This window comes from Penicillium cataractarum (assembly GCF_028827025.1).
Source record: "Penicillium cataractarum strain IBT 29864 chromosome Unknown utg000008l, whole genome shotgun sequence".
Lineage (NCBI taxonomy): Eukaryota > Fungi > Ascomycota > Eurotiomycetes > Eurotiales > Aspergillaceae > Penicillium > Penicillium cataractarum.
Window position 1 is genome coordinate 2,782,608 of NW_026622744.1, and position 15,852 is coordinate 2,798,459.

Consider the following 15,852-nt stretch of genomic DNA (forward strand, 5'->3'; position numbering starts at 1 on the left):
CTTCCCCATTCTAAGCTTTGGCCGCCCGAGCCTCGACCTCTCGCGCTCTCTCCTGTTTTCTTCAACAGACCACAGGATGTGAAGTCCCCAAAATGTCCGCCAATTTCGGACGCCGGCTATACGCCCATATTTGGGAATCGGCACATCCATTCCTCGGCCGCATACGACCGAATCGCGTGCCCGGTCCCGATGCCTCGTCGAGAACTGCCTTTGACTCGATTTTCGCCCATAAACGCTTATCAGCACCACCCGGAAAGCCCACCCAGCTCACGCGGCGATTTGCTTCTGGCGGCTTTCTCGTCCTCGTGTCGTCGAGCTCGACAGCGGCCGAAACTAGCGCCGCTTGCATTATCCCATCAAAAAAGTTGACCTCGCAGTATATCTGGAAGCGAGCTTTGCATACTCCGAATGACCGTTTACGCGAAGGAGCCTCTTCTAATGGCTCCAAATCTCCTGTTAAAGATGACGAACATACACAAAAAGTCCAAATGACTGACGACCTCCCCCCTCAATCCTCTCACTCAAACGCCTCGCAAGATTCGCCCCCCTCTACGTCTTCAACTACACCTCCTCATCGCCACCATTTAATGGATCGTTTGCCGCACATGCCCCATTTACACCGACCAACGAAAGAAGAGCTACTGGCTGCAGCAACGGGATTTTGGTCGCGCCTCAAGGTGCGATTCAAGTGGTTTTCTATCCGAAGTGTCCGGCCTTTCAATTTAGATGAGATTACGGCGCTTTTCTCATGGGTTCTTCTCGGTCATGTGGTTTGGATCGTGGTTGGAACTACCACATTCTTTTCACTTCTCATCCTTGCTATCAATACAGTCTTTGCGCAAGGTATGTCACCGAGGTATAAGTTGGGTGCAATTAAAATGGCTGCTAACTGTTTTAATAGAAACACTCGCCGGGTGGGTGGGCAACTACCTGACCAAGTCATCTGGGATAAAGGTTGTCTTTGAATCTGCCATCGTTCCTACATGGAGAGGCGGTGTGATTACCTTTAAAAATGTGTTTGTGTCAAGACGGCCTGGGCAAGGCACTGGATATGTTAGCAAAGGTTCCCCCACGACGGCCGCAGCAGCCGCAGCAGCCCGCGAACACGGGTCCGAGGATCCTTCGGCAGTACCCGACGAAGAAGAAGAAGAAGAAGAAGAAGAAGAAGAAGAAGAAGAAGAAGATACGAACTACACCCAATTTGACCTGTCCATCGAAACCGTCAACGTGACATTGTCATTTACGAAATGGCTCAACGGAAAGGGCCCCCTCCGGGATGTCGAGGTCAAGGGCATTCGGGGTGTAGTCGATCGCCGCCAGGTTTGGTGGCCAGATGAAGATCTAGACCCTTTGTCTTATCGCCACGAACATAACCCCGGAGATTTCGAGATTGATTCATTCAAGATGCACGATGTGCTCGTTTCAATATACCAGCCTGATAACTTTAGACCTTTCTCCGTCAGCATCTTCTCATGCGACCTCCCTCAGCTCCGAAAGCAGTGGCTCTTCTATGATTTCCTCTCCGCCAACATGATGTCCGGGTCATTTGACAATTCGCTCTTCACAATTCACCCTCGCCAAACTCACGGTTTTACCGGAGCTCGCCTGGAGGATGGTATGGAAGATGGCAAACCCAGCCCATGGAAGAAACACAATCGTATCCGGGTCGACGGATTGAATATCGACCATCTCAACCGTGGTGTCCAGGGTCCATTCTCATGGATCCACGAAGGAACCGTGGATATTGTTGCCGACATTATGCTCCCGGCTGAAAACGATGAGAGCATTGCCAAGGTAATGGCAGACTTTTACGACCGACTAGAGGCCACCGTCACCTCCAACCAATACTCAGAGACCTTGTCTCAGCGATCTCAAAAAGACTCAGAGTCGTTGTCCGAGGCCGACAAGCGCTTCATTGCAATGGACCTGCGGGTTCATCTCAACAATGTCCGCGCCGTGGTTCCAATATTCACTCGAGACCTCTCCTACATCAACAACGCTCTTATTCGACCCATTGTTGCTTACATTAACTCCAAACGCACGTTTATCCCGATCAACTGTCGTCTTGTCAAACGTGCCAGTGACTTTGATGGAAGCTGGACTATCTTCGACAGTGGCTTGATGGACGATCTGTCAGCTGCGGTAAGCATATTTGCCCGTGTATTCTTTGCTGCTATCTTTCGTGCATACTAACGCCTTTCGATAGACCTACGATGCGTTTGCGCGAGACGTCGTAGACGATGAAGCCCGTAAGCGGCGTTTCAAGAAGGTCGGGTTTTGGTCCCTTCAACTGGCTGCCCAGGCCATCTTCATAGGCATGGCTGGCAACATCGCATGATTCTGTACATTCATACCTATCTCATGGCTCTTCTCCGGCATCTGGTGCGAAGTCATCTTGGCGTTGGGGACTCTGTATCATAGCAACTTTTCGCATTTTGAGGAGTTTGGAGCATATCATGGATCTATTCCATCTTCTCTTCTTGTGAGCGGAAACTCGCTCCTCTCTACACAATTTCACTGGCTTGTATCGTACGCCAATTTCTCGTTCTCTAGATATCTCTCGCGCAGGACTAAATCCTTGATTACCGTATTTCAACTACTTTCCGAATGAATCTAGACCGGAGGATTATTAGAGATACTAAAGCTTAGGTCTTTTTAGGTTTGCCCTTTGTATCTTTCTTGCCATTCCTCTGTCTAGTTTTCTCTATGAGCAACTAATTTCAATGCTCATTTTAGTAGGGAAATTCTCACAGCCGAAGCAGGTTCAGAAACCGGGAAAGCGGATCGCCACAAAAACCCTCATTTCTCGTTCCTCGTCTGTCTTGTTCGTTTCTGGTTTAGCTGTCACTTCTTCATCACGATCGTCCGCGGTGGCTCCACTGGTGAACCCTCGCAAAGTGACGAACTAAACACCAGAATAATTAAAATCAAATGAGAGTTCCCAATGTCACACCCCTTTTCTCTCTCTTCCTTCTTTCTCATTTTCTAACTCCACCACCGGCTCTGGGAGAAACCAAGTCCCCGGGTTGTCTGTTTGATTCTTTTGACTCTGGCTGAGACACGTTCTTCCCCCTTTCTTTTCCTGCCCGAAGCTTCAGCTCCGAGGACCCGCCATCCCGCCCTCTCACGCCCCCCTCCTGGGCCTTTGCTCCTCCCCCCCCAGTCCGTCAGACCCCTCTGATGCTGATCCCTGAATCATGTCGCAGCGGCGAGGCAGTGAAGAGGGTTCACCGGGGCCCTCCAGGAATCAACCGCAGCCTTCTGTATACCCGCCTCTAAATACTGGTCTCATTCCTCGAGATTACCTAGGCGCGCGATCCGAGCCTCCTGGAACTCGCCATATCTCACCTTCACCTCTGCATACCAACTCCCTTCCTCAATCATATCGACTCGAAGAATCCCCCGTTTCTCAAAGTCCGCTTTCTCCACGATCCAGCGCCAATCCGTCTCCCTCCCAAAACCGTTCACCTATATCTCGTATTGCCAATGCGCCGTTCCCGGCACCTCCTTCGAACGCTGCTCACCACCTCATATCCCAGTTCCCCGAGAGGATGAGCGCGGACCAGGTCGACATGACCGGCAGGCATGGCGATGGCAATATTGCCAAACCGCCTGGTGTGTCCGAGCCCGATCGCTCCGCGTCGTCATCTGTCAGCTCTGTGCTGTCGGCACCCGGGGAGCGTCCAACTCCACGCGCCATGCCTCGCACCTCGTCGATTGACTCGGCCATCTCTTCTTTGTCCTCTACTTCACAGCGATCGGCCTTCGATGTCAAAACCTTGAGTCCGGCCGATATTAGCAACCTTATCACCGCTGCTGGCTCCGCGGAAGCAGTGATTGTGCACCTCCTGAAGGAGAAACACCAAGCTGCATCGCAGAACTCTCAGTTGTGGAAATTGGTTGACAAACAGAGGACACTCATCCTGGGCCTCAACAAGGATCTGGATCGCGCGTTTAAAGAAAAGGAAAAATATAAAAAGAAACTCAAAGAACTACAGGACTCTGCGCCTCCGGTACCAGCTGTTGATACCTCGGTCCCGCGAACGATCTTGGCCGACGCGGATGCTCGTGCTAGCCAGGCTACAATTGTCCCGAGTAACGAGCAGAGGGGCGTGGATCGAGGATTCGAACAAGCAACGGCTATTCCCCCGATTGCGACGTCTGGGCTACCTCGAGGAGGAACCGACGCAAGCCCTCGTTCAGCAGGGAGCCTTTCCTCTCCCATTGGATCGGATTCGCAAAGGCTCCCGCATCCGATTCGAAAGCCACCTCCTGCGCCCTTGAACCTCCGACAAGGCGGCCATCCCCGCGAGGAGATTGTAGACGCTGATTCCGACTCCGACTACGAGAATGGACAGATCGCGGAGGAGAGATCGAGCTCGGAGCGCGGAAGGAGAAAAACACGCGAGGAAGATGACCGGGACCGTGAGACTGCCTTGCAGAAAGATATGGGTGCTCACGGTTCCGTGGGTGCAGCCAAGTTTGAGGTCCCGCATGGCTCACAGGATGCTGGTGCATCTGCCAGTGGCAACCCGGTACCTCGTGAGCTAGTTACGAGATCGCCACCGAACGTCGGCGCAACTGGGTCCCTGGGATCGGTTTTGAACTCTCGATCCAACCCCTCCGCCTCGAACGGGCGTTCTATAGCGTCGATGCCGAAGAGCCCGGGCCTGCCATTGAGCCCACGGCCAGAGGATCGGCCTATTGGATCTCCGCTGCCGCGGATGCCCCGAGATTTTGCATCTCAGGCAGGCTATAGCCTCGGGGGTGTGCCTACATCTCCAAGAGCTGTAAACTACCCAACCAATTTCTCAAATGCAGATGCTCACCCCATGAGCGGGAGACCCGGGGGGCCGATCCCGTCGATTGATCCCACGGTCAAAATTGACAGCCCAAGATCTCTACGGTTCCCTGATACCAGCATCTATCAAGGACTGGTGTCTGATGAATACCCCGGTCTTCTACTCCCCCCGAATGCTCTGCCGCTTATCCAGGTCCGAGTATCCTCCTCGCGACTGCGACCCTCCAGAAATAGCTATATGGCGTCCAAACCATTGGATGAGGAACCTGTCTTCACGCTGAGCGTCATCTCTAGATCCGAGATGGCAGAGCTCTGGCGCGTGGAGAAGGTTATAGCGTCACTCCCTCAGTTGGATCACCAGATCCGACAGTTGGCTACCTTTACTGGAAAATTGCCCGATCGCAGCATTTTCAGCGGCCATTCCCCGGCCAAGGTGGATTCGCGTCGCGCCGCACTCAACACATACTTTGACAGCCTTCTGGATACACCCATGGATGAGAGAGCGGCGTTGGTTATTTGCCAGTTTCTCACCAACGATGCCATCGAGCCTCGTGATGATGAGACCAGCCTTGTGAAGGGCCCTGGTCAATCGAAACCGGATATGCCCCGAGGACCGGACGGCAAACCTAGGAAGGAAGGTTATCTAACCAAGCGAGGCAAGAATTTTGGCGGCTGGAAGGCCCGTTACTTCGTGCTGCATGGGCCCGAGTTGAAGTACTATGAGTCTCCTGGTGGCGCTCACATGGGAACCATCAAGCTTCTTCATGCGCAAATTGGCAAGCAGTCTCAAAACTCCACAAGCCAGAGCAACTCACCTCCCAGCGGTGAAGAGGACTCTGACAATCAATACCGCCATGCGTTCCTTATCCTAGAACCGAAGAAAAAGGATTCCTCGGCTCTTGTGCGCCATGTTCTTTGTGCCGAGAAAGACGAGGAGCGTGATCAATGGGTGGATGCGTTGATGGAATACGTGGAGCCGCCTTCTTCGGACACGGAGAGCCGCGGAAATGCATCATTGAAGCATCAACAGCAGGGTCAACCAAAGGGTGCGGCATCTAAGTCCAAGGGATCCAAAGATGGGAGCAAGCGACCGGGTCGTGGAGTTGATAGTCCTGACCAGGAAGGTGTGCAAGGTTTTAGTTTCGACGATACCGTTGCAGCTGAGCCACCTATCCTCGGTCCTTCTCTCGAACAAGCTCCTCGATCCCCACGCATCCCCGGGTCACTGTCCACCGACTTCCGAGACTTCAACCAGTCCCCCGCTGATCCAGCATTGCAGTCCCCCAAGATCATTTCAGGTCCTACCAACGGTGCGGTAATCCATGATGTGGGGGCCTGGGGCAATAAGCCAACAACGACAACCACGTCAGTTAAGGAGAAGAAGCGCAGCATCTGGGGCTTCCGCACAAGATCCTCGTTCGATTTGGCTGCGCAGGCTGAGACATCAGCCGCACCAGTCGAGCGAAGGGAGAATGTCAAGCCCGTCTTCGGTATTCCTCTGGCTGAAGCTGTTCAAGATTGCGGTCCTCAGGGCGTTGAGGCGGATCTTCCTGCCGTGGTCTATCGCTGCATCGAATACCTGCATGCAAAGGATGCTGCATTGGAAGAAGGCATCTTCCGTCTGAGCGGCTCTAATGTTGTGATCAAGGCATTGAAAGAGCGGTTCAACAATGAAGGTGATGTTGATTTCTTGACTGGAGATCAATATTACGATGTGCATGCTGTCGCATCTCTCTTCAAACAATATTTGCGCGAACTTCCGACGACAGTGTTGACTCGGGAGCTTCATTTGGACTTCCTTCGCGTTCTCGGTATGACCCCTGTCTTTGTCTCTTTTCCCACCATACATCCGAAGCTAATCAATCTTTTCTCGCAGAACTCGATGATAAGCAAAAGAAGCTTCTCGCTTTCAACGCTCTGGTACACCGATTGCCAAAGCCGAATCTTTCACTGCTGCGAGCACTGTCGCTCTTCTTGATTGAGATTGTCAACAATTCGGACGTGAACAAGATGACCGTTCGAAACGTGGGCATCGTCTTTGCCCCCACTCTCAACATTCCGGCGCCTGTGTTCTCTATGTTCCTTACCGACTTTGATAGCATCTTTGGCGATGCCGGTTCCAATTCGCCGGCCGTGGAGCTGACTGTGGAGCACAGTCTCTCCCCCGAGGATATTCGCTCGCCCCGCCACCAGATGTTCTCGGATATACCAACTCCTTCGTATAATCAGACATCCTTCCGTGGCGCCGGAGATGGCTCAGCCAGTAATGTTGACAATTCTCGGGCTCCACACGAGACGGGCTTCATCCCAATGCAGCCCTCTTATGAACAACAGGGCTACAGGAATGATGCCTACAACCAGAACCCAGGAGCCCCGAGTCAATATCATTCATTGAATGGAATGTTGAACCCTAACTTGGACGATACTCGTTCAGCCAAGTCCAAGAGACGGGAAAGCTCCATGCTTTTTATGGAGAGCAGTATGTCCTGATCGCCTTCGGCTTTTGAACTAAATCGACTAATACTTGGTTTTTAGCTCCCGAAGACTTTTCTCTCCACCAGGGCAATAAATAATGGAGCAGAGAAACGCCCATGCTGCCCTTTTACCTTACAGCCATGACTCACATCCGGAACCCTCTACACGCCTCTTTGATTATGAATTGCACGCAGAATGACGACTTTACCACCCACTTGGCACGAGCAGAGTCGCGAGGGAATGTTTAATGATAATGGTAATCAGGACGAGGCTGCAATATTCGAGGCATTGATTCTTTTTTTCATGCCTCGAAACTATCTTTTAACTTCATTGACGACTTTTCTCTTTCTTTTCTTTTATGTGATCTGTCGTTGTATTGATCTACCGTTATACCCCTTCTTTATTCTTTGTTCTCTTCTTCTTATTTTAACCTTCTTTTTGTCCCGTTTCCCATTGACTCTCTTTTTTGAGCAACCTTTCTTCCTGATTTACTCGATGGTCTGATTTTCAGCGACTTGAGCCGATGTTCTTTCAGCTACACAGCGTGATCGTGCGTCATATTTCTTGATATAGTACACGTCTTTTTTTATCATAATTTACTTCCAAATTGCCCAATCAGATTCTCCAAGAAGCAGAAACACACAAATATATAGATTCAGTTCGTTATATACCGTAAAATTTGTCATTCACATCCTCATCACCGAGGGGCTCTTAAAACCGCCTCGTGCGCTCGCCCCGCCAGAAACCCATCAGCTCACCATTTTCCCGAGCCCAGTCCCGCACATTGTCCACCAAGGCCTTGGCCATTCCCTTGTTCTTCGCCTTGCCATCGGATGGACCGCGGCTATGGCCGAGCCCGGATGAGGTATGCTCGCCAGTAGCATACTCAGAGCCCATGCTAGGCAGAACATTCTCGCCCGCGCTCAGACTGACGAACAGCGCGAAGGGAACCAGCCAAACACATAGCCCAAAGTATGAGGCCACCTCAGAGAACGAGGGCATAGCCTCGTAGTCAACCTGATACGGCTGGCGCCAGTTGCCCTCGTTGCGCCGGGACGCGGGGAACGGCTTCGAAAAGTGGCGGAACCATAGCCAATGGTTGAGAAGGACCAGCACGCAAGAAAGAATGAAGAGCGGATCGGTCAATTTGACAATTGGGAAGCGGCGTAGGTTGCTGGCGTAGACCAGGTGCGAGAGGATGCTGAGGAGGGAGAGCGAGATGGGGAAGCGATCGAATAGCACGAGGAGCACTTGGATGCCGATGATTGTGTATATGAGACGGCCCAGCAGTCGGCGGGCGAGAACGGTGTGTTCCTCTACCAGCTCGGAGAGGTAGTACAAGCCCGATGCTGGAGTGGTGTTAGTTTCAGCTTGATCGGGCTTCGTGATCTCGTGAGCTGGTTGATTCGGAGCTCGCAGTAACTTACCGATGGCTAGGGTGAGGAAGGCAAAGCCGACTATCACCCCCAAGTATCCTACCAAAGGTAGAATCCACATGGTGAAAAATATGTTTGTGGAAGAGCTGTGGTGGAAGTTGAAGAGAGCGGAGAGCTGCGGAGAGCTGGGAAGGAAAGCGAAAGGTGTCGCGAGTCAGCCATGACGCTCCCGGACAGACTAGTGCGCACTAGTGCCTGATCGCTCAGGTGTCCACCCCGCTCCCAAAAAATTATCTCGAATTCATCCGCTTTCATTTTCTTATCTGGAATTTTTGACGGACATTGTCCATTCACAGCCCACCATGTCGCGCCCCGAAGATATTCTGTACGTTGACGACAATCTTACAACCTAGGTCTATCATTTGGCCTAACTGACTTCTCTCGCACAGCCCGCCCGATCTCTTCTACAACGACAATGAGTCCCGCAAGTATACAACCTCGTCGCGTATCCGGAATATCCAGGCCGACATGACCCACCGCGCCCTCGAGCTCCTCGACCTGAAATCTCCCTCCCTGATCCTCGATGTCGGCTGTGGCTCCGGTCTCTCAGGCGAGATGTTATCCGAAGTTGCCCCCGAAGACGGCGGTCCACACACCTGGGTGGGCATGGACATTGCCCCCAGCATGCTGGACGTAGCCCTGCAGCGCGAAGTCGAGGGCGACCTCTTCCTCGCTGACATCGGCCAAGGTGTCCCCTTCCGACCAGGTACCTTCGACGCGGCGATCAGCATCAGTGCTATCCAGTGGCTATGCAATGCGGAAACGAGCGACGTCAGTCCCGAGGGCCGTCTGAAGCGGTTTTTCGAGGGTCTGTACGCGAGTCTGCGCCGTGGTGGACGGGCCGTGTGCCAGTTCTATCCTAAGAACGATATTCAGCGCAGCATGATTAGTGGTGCGGCTATTAAGGCTGGCTTTGGCGCTGGTATGCTGGAGGATGACCCCGGTACTAAGAACGCCAAGCTCTACCTGGTTTTGACTGTCGGTGGTGGTGGTCTGCAGGGTGATATCACTGGTGTTGTTAATGGTATGGATGATGTGAATGTGCTCGATGCGCGGAGGAAGGCTATGGAGGTGAATAGTGCCCGGGGACCGCCTCGGAAGGGTGATAAGGCTTGGATTATGAGGAAGAAGGAGCAGATGCAGAAGAAGGGCAAGGTCGTCAAGGCTAACTCCAAGTATACTGGTCGCAAGCGACGTATCGCCTTCTGATTTGCGTCCATCCTGCCTTGCATCCCTTTTCTCTCTCCCTCCAGGTGATCGCTTCGATCGCCCGGCTGTGCCTCCTGCGCATGGCCATTCAAAATGTCCTGTGATACCCTTTTCTTTCCAGCCGATAACGATACCCTCCACATGTCGACAATGAGGCGAGGGACTGGCAGTCACGTCCTGGAGCATTCCAAATACACTCCTTGGCCTGGTTGGTCCTTTGAAGATTCACATACTGTGACCTTGGGACTTACGCATTGGATGTATACTCTCGCCTCGGCCAACGTCGGCCATTGTGTGCTCGGTTTCTATCTACTCAAAAGTTTCTTGTGTTGGTGCTATCAAGTACCGAGTCATGTCTATGCCTAAACCTTTCTAGAGAAATACAATTATCTGATGAGTCGTTAAGTTGTTTTCGAAGCAGTATTCAAGTGGTGAAATCTTGAAATAGGAAATACATTTTTAAGGTAAATTTGAATGGTGGTGATAGAATGCGGATTATGTATGTAGCACCTGATACAAAACTCGAGGTCCATGAATAGACTACAAATAAATACTTTGTAAGTCATCGCCGCTGTCTTTCAAAACAGGCGACAGAAAGAAAACAACACACATCCTCCCATACCTTCGAACTCAGGCCGACCAGGTACATACTACTTTGCTGTTGGACCATTCTACGTTATAGAAGAAGCACCTCAATTGTAGTATAGTCAACGCTCATGTATGTGCGGATGAATACCATTAACACTACGATTGAAAGTACTTCCAGCATCTTTACAATACATGAATTTTTACTAAATTCCAAGGAAATTCTTGAAAACATAAGCTAATAAGAATGCATTGGAGCGATGTAGGCCACCAGTAGCCATTTCTGATTGAATCTTTGGGGGGTTTTCAAAAAACGAAAGCAGACAACACAAGTCATTATGGCCAATTGAAAAAGGAGCGTTCGCCATAGACAGGTTTCCATGAATTCCGATCCTCACTTAGCATCCCTCCAGTGGTGTTCACGAGTCGAAAATAGAACGGGGGTATCAACAGAGGACTTGAAACGGCTGTGATACCGCAGGACTTCAAGAGTGTCCAAGGAAATGGGAACTATGTATAAACTCCAATTAGCAAACTGAATGACTGCATTCTCTGTAGAAGGGAATCTGGCGATGTTTACCTTTTACTCCTCGGCGTTCATAGAAGCAATAGCCTCAGCGAGGGCCTCAGCAGAGCGCTTGACTTCCTCAACAGCCTCGGCGGTGCGCTTGACCTTGGCGCAGCCCTGGCCGGGGTGAGCACACCACTTCTGAAGAGCGGCGGGGTGAGCCTCAGCCATGGCCTCGGCGAGGGCATCGGCGGAGCGCTTGACCTCGGTGGTGACATCGGCAGTGCGCTTCATCATGTAGCAGCCCTGGCCGGGGTGGGCGCACCACTTCTGAGCAACGGGCTCAGGCTCGGGCATAGCCTCTGGCTCGGCAGAGCGCTTGACACAGCCCTGGCCGGGGTGACCACACCACTTCTGCATGGTACGACCGGGAGCAGCGGTAGCAGCAGTGGCTGCCATGAGGGCAAGGGCAATGGAGAGGAACTTCATGTTGAAGGATTGGAAAAGGAATGGTTTTGAAAAAGGATTGGTTTGGGTTGGAGAGAATTTTTTTGGGTTGAATTGACGATTGCAGGACGAAGATCGATGGATTGATGAATCGTAAAGTAGGAGCAGACATGGCGAACGAGGATGACTTTATACCCGGCTCTGCTGGCTCTAGGACTAGCAGGATATCCTGCCTAATTGTCCGTCTTCAGCCATGTTGCTGTCTGGATCAAAGGATGGAGGCTCCTCATCTCTATTGACATCCCGATTAGGAAATCAGGAGGTCGAGTCTCGTTGAGGACCGTTCATGGAGGCCGCCACCGTTCGTTTGACATTCTTTGTGCCTGAGTCAAGAGACCAGAGAAGAACTGTCAGGTTCTGTAAATATCTTGCCTGGATACATCATCGGGGAGGTTGCCAGAAGACAAGAATTCATGGCAGAGCTGGGCGTGGAGAAGCACATAGTTGAGCAGGAGCCAATCAGGCTGAGGTAGGCGGTTGACCTCGAGAGCCCAGTCTCTTTGTTTGCCCATTCTCCCATACTAAATCAAGGCATCAGCACATTCCTAAATTGTATTTGAATAAGAAACGCCACAACCAATTGTAGAGGATCAGCATAGGAGGACTTCCTAAACGGGGGTTGAATAAGAACAAGCGGGTGACTTGGAGATTTCATTGTTTGATAAGAAGAAGCGGGTTGACTGATAAGATCGGGCCGCCACAGGCCGCAGAAAAGTTCCCAAAGTCGCGCGTGTCCGATGCCGAGCCCATCCGGGGGTCCTTTTTTTCCGTCCCTTAGCCAACCTTCTGCTCACTTTGATCCTTTCCCCCCTCTCCATTTTCCCTGGCTTCGTCCAACCTCCCACCCACCACCCCCAATTCTATTTCCCCTCTTTTTTCGGGTCAAAGAATTCCTTTGCTAAAGATGTTCACTCGCACGGCCCAGCCTGCCCGGGTACGTCGTCCAATCCTTATTCCCTCACTTCCTCGTGGGCGCATTTCCTTGACTAACCGAGTTCAGACTCTGCTTCGCAGCGCCTCCGTGGCTCCCTCTTTCGGTCGCTCCATTCCCGCGAGAAGTACGCCCATCGACCCTTCGAGAACGCGCCCGTCAGTTTCAATTGATGCAATGTATAGCTAACCCTGGTTTTTTTTCTTCTCGCGATTAGCTTTCGCTACCGTGCAGTCGGACATCTTCAAGCCTACCAAGTATGGTGGCAAGTACACGGTCACCCTGATCCCCGGTATGCTCTCGTCGCAGATCTTCCCGATTGGTCGCGTATCTTTCTCGTCGACGCGCGCACTACAAAGAACTGCGAATACTGATTTTAGTTGCTAGGTGACGGTATTGGTGCTGAGGTCGCGGAGTCGGTCAAGACCATCTTCAAGGCCGACAACGTCCCCATTGAGTGGGAGCAGGTCGACGTTAGCGGTGTGGACACTGGCAACAAGCACTCCGAGGAGCTCTTCCGGGAGTCGCTGGCTTCCCTCAAGCGCAACAAGCTCGGTCTGAAGGGTATCCTGCACACCCCCGTCGAGCGATCCGGCCACCAGTCCTTCAATGTCGCTCTCCGTCAGGAGCTGGACATCTACGCCTCCATCTCCCTGATCAAGAACATCCCCGGCTACGAGACCCGCCACAAGAATGTCGACCTGTGCATCATTCGTGAGAACACCGAGGGTGAGTACTCTGGTCTTGAGCACCAGTCCGTCCAGGGTGTCGTCGAGTCCCTCAAGATCATCACCCGCGCCAAGTCCGAGCGCATCGCCAAGTTCGCCTTCAGCTTCGCTCTCGCCAACAACCGCAAGAAGATTACCTGCATTCACAAGGCCAACATCATGAAGCTGGCCGACGGTCTCTTCCGCAGCACCTTCCACAAGGTCGCCGAGGACTACCCTACCCTGGAGGTCAACGACATGATCGTCGACAACGCCTCCATGCAGGCTGTCTCCCGCCCCCAGCAATTCGATGTCATGGTCATGCCTAACCTGTACGGCGGTATCCTCTCCAACATCGCTGCCGCTCTTGTCGGTGGCCCCGGTGTCGTCCCCGGCTGCAACATGGGCCGTGACGTCGCCGTCTTCGAGCCCGGCTGCCGTCACGTCGGTCTCGACATCAAGGGCAAGGACCAGGCCAACCCCAGCGCTCTGATCCTGTCCGGTTCCATGCTCCTCCGTCACCTTGGTCTTGATGACCACGCCAACCGCATCTCCAAGGCTGTCTACGATGTGATCGGCGAGGGGTAAGTTGTTCCCGCATCCACCTACGAAGTGTGTGTGTCTGTTTACTGACCATGATTACAGCAAGACCCGCACTCGCGATATGGGTGGTCAGGCTACCACCCACGAGTTCACCCGGGCCGTTCTGGACAAGATGGAGTCTTCTCTGTAAATTTGAACCCCGTCACTTTCCATGTCCCTTACTGCTACGACTGGGGACTGCCCCGATCGGCTCACCTGCGGTGGATCCTGCAGCATCTGAGCCGGTTGGAATGATTCCCATTTATGTATTATCTTTCTTTCTATTTAGCTCGCGATGTCCCTGGCAAGTTATAGCAATAGACATTTTCTTGTTTTCAATTTGCACCTTTTGCTTGTCCATGTGATTTTGTGTCATGGTGTAAAAAGGCGACCACTTTTGGTATTATTGGCTCCATGGAGAGGATGTTGGTTAGGTTTTGGTTACAACTACATCTCGCAGTTGCTGTTCATATCACCATTGCGTTTAAATCTACATAATACCATGCACAAAACATTCGGCAGTCACCCTCGGAAATAAGAAGAACACGGGAAGATATCCAACAGAGATCATACTACCCCAGTTCCGGAAAGCTTTGAGATGACACAAGTGCAATGAAATTAACCAATGAAGCATTACAGTTGACTTAGGACAGGTTTGCCAATGTATAATTCGAAATCAACATTCAAACAATCTTCTAATATTCCACAAAACATACATCACGAGTGGAGATACCCAATTAGGGGGCTCAAGCACTATATACTCCATAAGTATGAAAAAGAAAAAAAAAACCGAGAAATCACATCAAAAAATTCATAAATTCAAAATCCCGTACCCTCATAACCAATACCCCCCAAACACCCTAATTCGGACATAACCACTGCGGCGTCTGCACACCCGCACAACCATGCATCCTCGAATACCTCTGCCTCTCCTCAAACAACCCATACTGCGACTCCACCGAACCCGGCGCAACCTCCCACCACTGCTGGCTCATATACACAGGATCCGTAGACGCGACATACGGCTCGCCGGTAGACGGTTCCTTCGGCAGCGTAGATGCAGACGCAGACTCATAGCCGGATACCATATACGGCTCTGCATCGGGGCCTTTGTGCTCGTCCATGAAGTCGTCCATTGCGGTATCGTTGGAGTTCGGTTGGCTGTGAACGGCGTAGAGTTGCCATGTTTGGAGGAGGCGTTGTTGTTGTTGGGGGTCGGCGTGGGTGATGAGGGAGAGTTGGGAAGGGGTGAGGGTGGATGGGTTTATGCCGTGTTGGAGGAGGAGGGTTGTAAGGGCTTGGGTTTGATCGGGCTGTGCGGGGGTTTGTTGGGGTGGGGGTGCTACGTGGGAGGAGTGGTGGTAGTGTTGGGTGATACTGTAGGTAATGGGTTGTTGCGAGGTGGTAGATGTAGGTGGAGGAGTAGAGTTGATAGGTTGGGGTTGGTTCATGGTCATTTGGCGGTCGAATAGGGCTGATAGTTCATCTTGGAGCTTGGTGCTACTTTCGGAGACGGAGAGACCGCACTATATATAGTCCTGGTTAGGTGCTGCAGGTATTTGTAGGGTGTTATGCGTGGACTATACCTGTGCGCAATGCGGGTTCTCGATGAAGGCGGCTAGGGAGAGGGAGATGTCGGAGATGTGGCCGCAAAAGGGGCACTGGTGTAGGATGGAAGATGACATGGTGGTGGATGAGATGGATGTAGAGAAGGGAAAGGACAGTAAATGGAATAGCTCGGGGGTGTAGAAGGTAGAGTATTGAGAAAGATGGGCAATATCAAGACGGTTCTTGGATATCAATATGCAGGGAAAGGGGCCACTGGGTTTGGATCGTAGTGGAATGTTGTAGGTCGCTAGTTTGACCTAGAAGTGCTTAGCAAGTAGGAGATAACTTAGTAAAGAGAAAAGAATATGGTATCTAGTGAATAGTCAAGAAAAGAAATAGTGATGAAGGAAGAATATCCCCCGCCTGACCCCGCGATGCCCAAGCAGGAAATCCAGGAGTTGGGCCGCACCGCGAACTCCATTAGTCAGGGAATTTATGTTTTAGTTCTGGGAGGAATTAGTACCAAGGAGACTGAATGTGAATAGTATGAATGGAAATTAATT

At 51.8% G+C, this 15,852-nt stretch overlaps 7 protein-coding genes across 7 annotated transcripts; 4 read left to right on the forward strand and 3 right to left on the reverse strand.

Annotated features, from left to right (window-relative positions):
• Positions 1-92: 92 nt before the first annotated feature.
• Positions 93-2,338, forward strand: N7496_010163 (mitochondrial distribution and morphology protein; the record flags this gene model as incomplete). Its single annotated transcript, XM_056703076.1, has 3 exons — positions 93-843; positions 902-2,142; positions 2,207-2,338. 3 exons carry the CDS (start codon positions 93-95, stop codon positions 2,336-2,338), a joined length of 2,124 nt encoding a protein of 707 aa, XP_056552076.1.
• Positions 2,339-3,197: 859 nt separating this feature from the next.
• Positions 3,198-7,374, forward strand: N7496_010164 (GTPase-activating protein BEM3; the record flags this gene model as incomplete). The annotated part of the gene is made up of 3 exons (XM_056703077.1): positions 3,198-6,612; positions 6,678-7,280; positions 7,337-7,374. The coding sequence occupies 3 exons, from the start codon at positions 3,198-3,200 to the stop codon at positions 7,372-7,374; spliced, it is 4,056 nt and encodes a 1,351-aa protein (XP_056552077.1).
• A 613-nt stretch (positions 7,375-7,987) lies between these two features.
• Positions 7,988-8,773, reverse strand: N7496_010165 (uncharacterized protein; the record flags this gene model as incomplete). The annotated part of the gene is made up of 2 exons (XM_056703078.1): positions 7,988-8,625; positions 8,704-8,773. 2 exons carry the CDS (start codon positions 8,771-8,773, stop codon positions 7,988-7,990), a joined length of 708 nt encoding a protein of 235 aa, XP_056552078.1.
• A 241-nt stretch (positions 8,774-9,014) lies between these two features.
• Positions 9,015-9,921, forward strand: N7496_010166 (18S rRNA methyltransferase BUD23; the record flags this gene model as incomplete). Its single annotated transcript, XM_056703079.1, has 2 exons — positions 9,015-9,037; positions 9,102-9,921. 2 exons carry the CDS (start codon positions 9,015-9,017, stop codon positions 9,919-9,921), a joined length of 843 nt encoding a protein of 280 aa, XP_056552079.1.
• A 1,168-nt stretch (positions 9,922-11,089) lies between these two features.
• Positions 11,090-11,503, reverse strand: N7496_010167 (mating alpha-pheromone PpgA; the record flags this gene model as incomplete). The annotated part of the gene is made up of 1 exon (XM_056703080.1): positions 11,090-11,503. The coding sequence occupies one exon, from the start codon at positions 11,501-11,503 to the stop codon at positions 11,090-11,092; it is 414 nt and encodes a 137-aa protein (XP_056552080.1).
• Positions 11,504-12,425: 922 nt separating this feature from the next.
• Positions 12,426-13,892, forward strand: N7496_010168 (isocitrate dehydrogenase (NAD(+)) IDH1; the record flags this gene model as incomplete). Its single annotated transcript, XM_056703081.1, has 5 exons — positions 12,426-12,455; positions 12,522-12,579; positions 12,670-12,744; positions 12,840-13,743; positions 13,805-13,892. The coding sequence occupies 5 exons, from the start codon at positions 12,426-12,428 to the stop codon at positions 13,890-13,892; spliced, it is 1,155 nt and encodes a 384-aa protein (XP_056552081.1).
• A 709-nt stretch (positions 13,893-14,601) lies between these two features.
• Positions 14,602-15,426, reverse strand: N7496_010169 (uncharacterized protein; the record flags this gene model as incomplete). The annotated part of the gene is made up of 2 exons (XM_056703082.1): positions 14,602-15,267; positions 15,328-15,426. The coding sequence occupies 2 exons, from the start codon at positions 15,424-15,426 to the stop codon at positions 14,602-14,604; spliced, it is 765 nt and encodes a 254-aa protein (XP_056552082.1).
• Between the last annotated feature and the right edge of the window lie 426 nt (positions 15,427-15,852).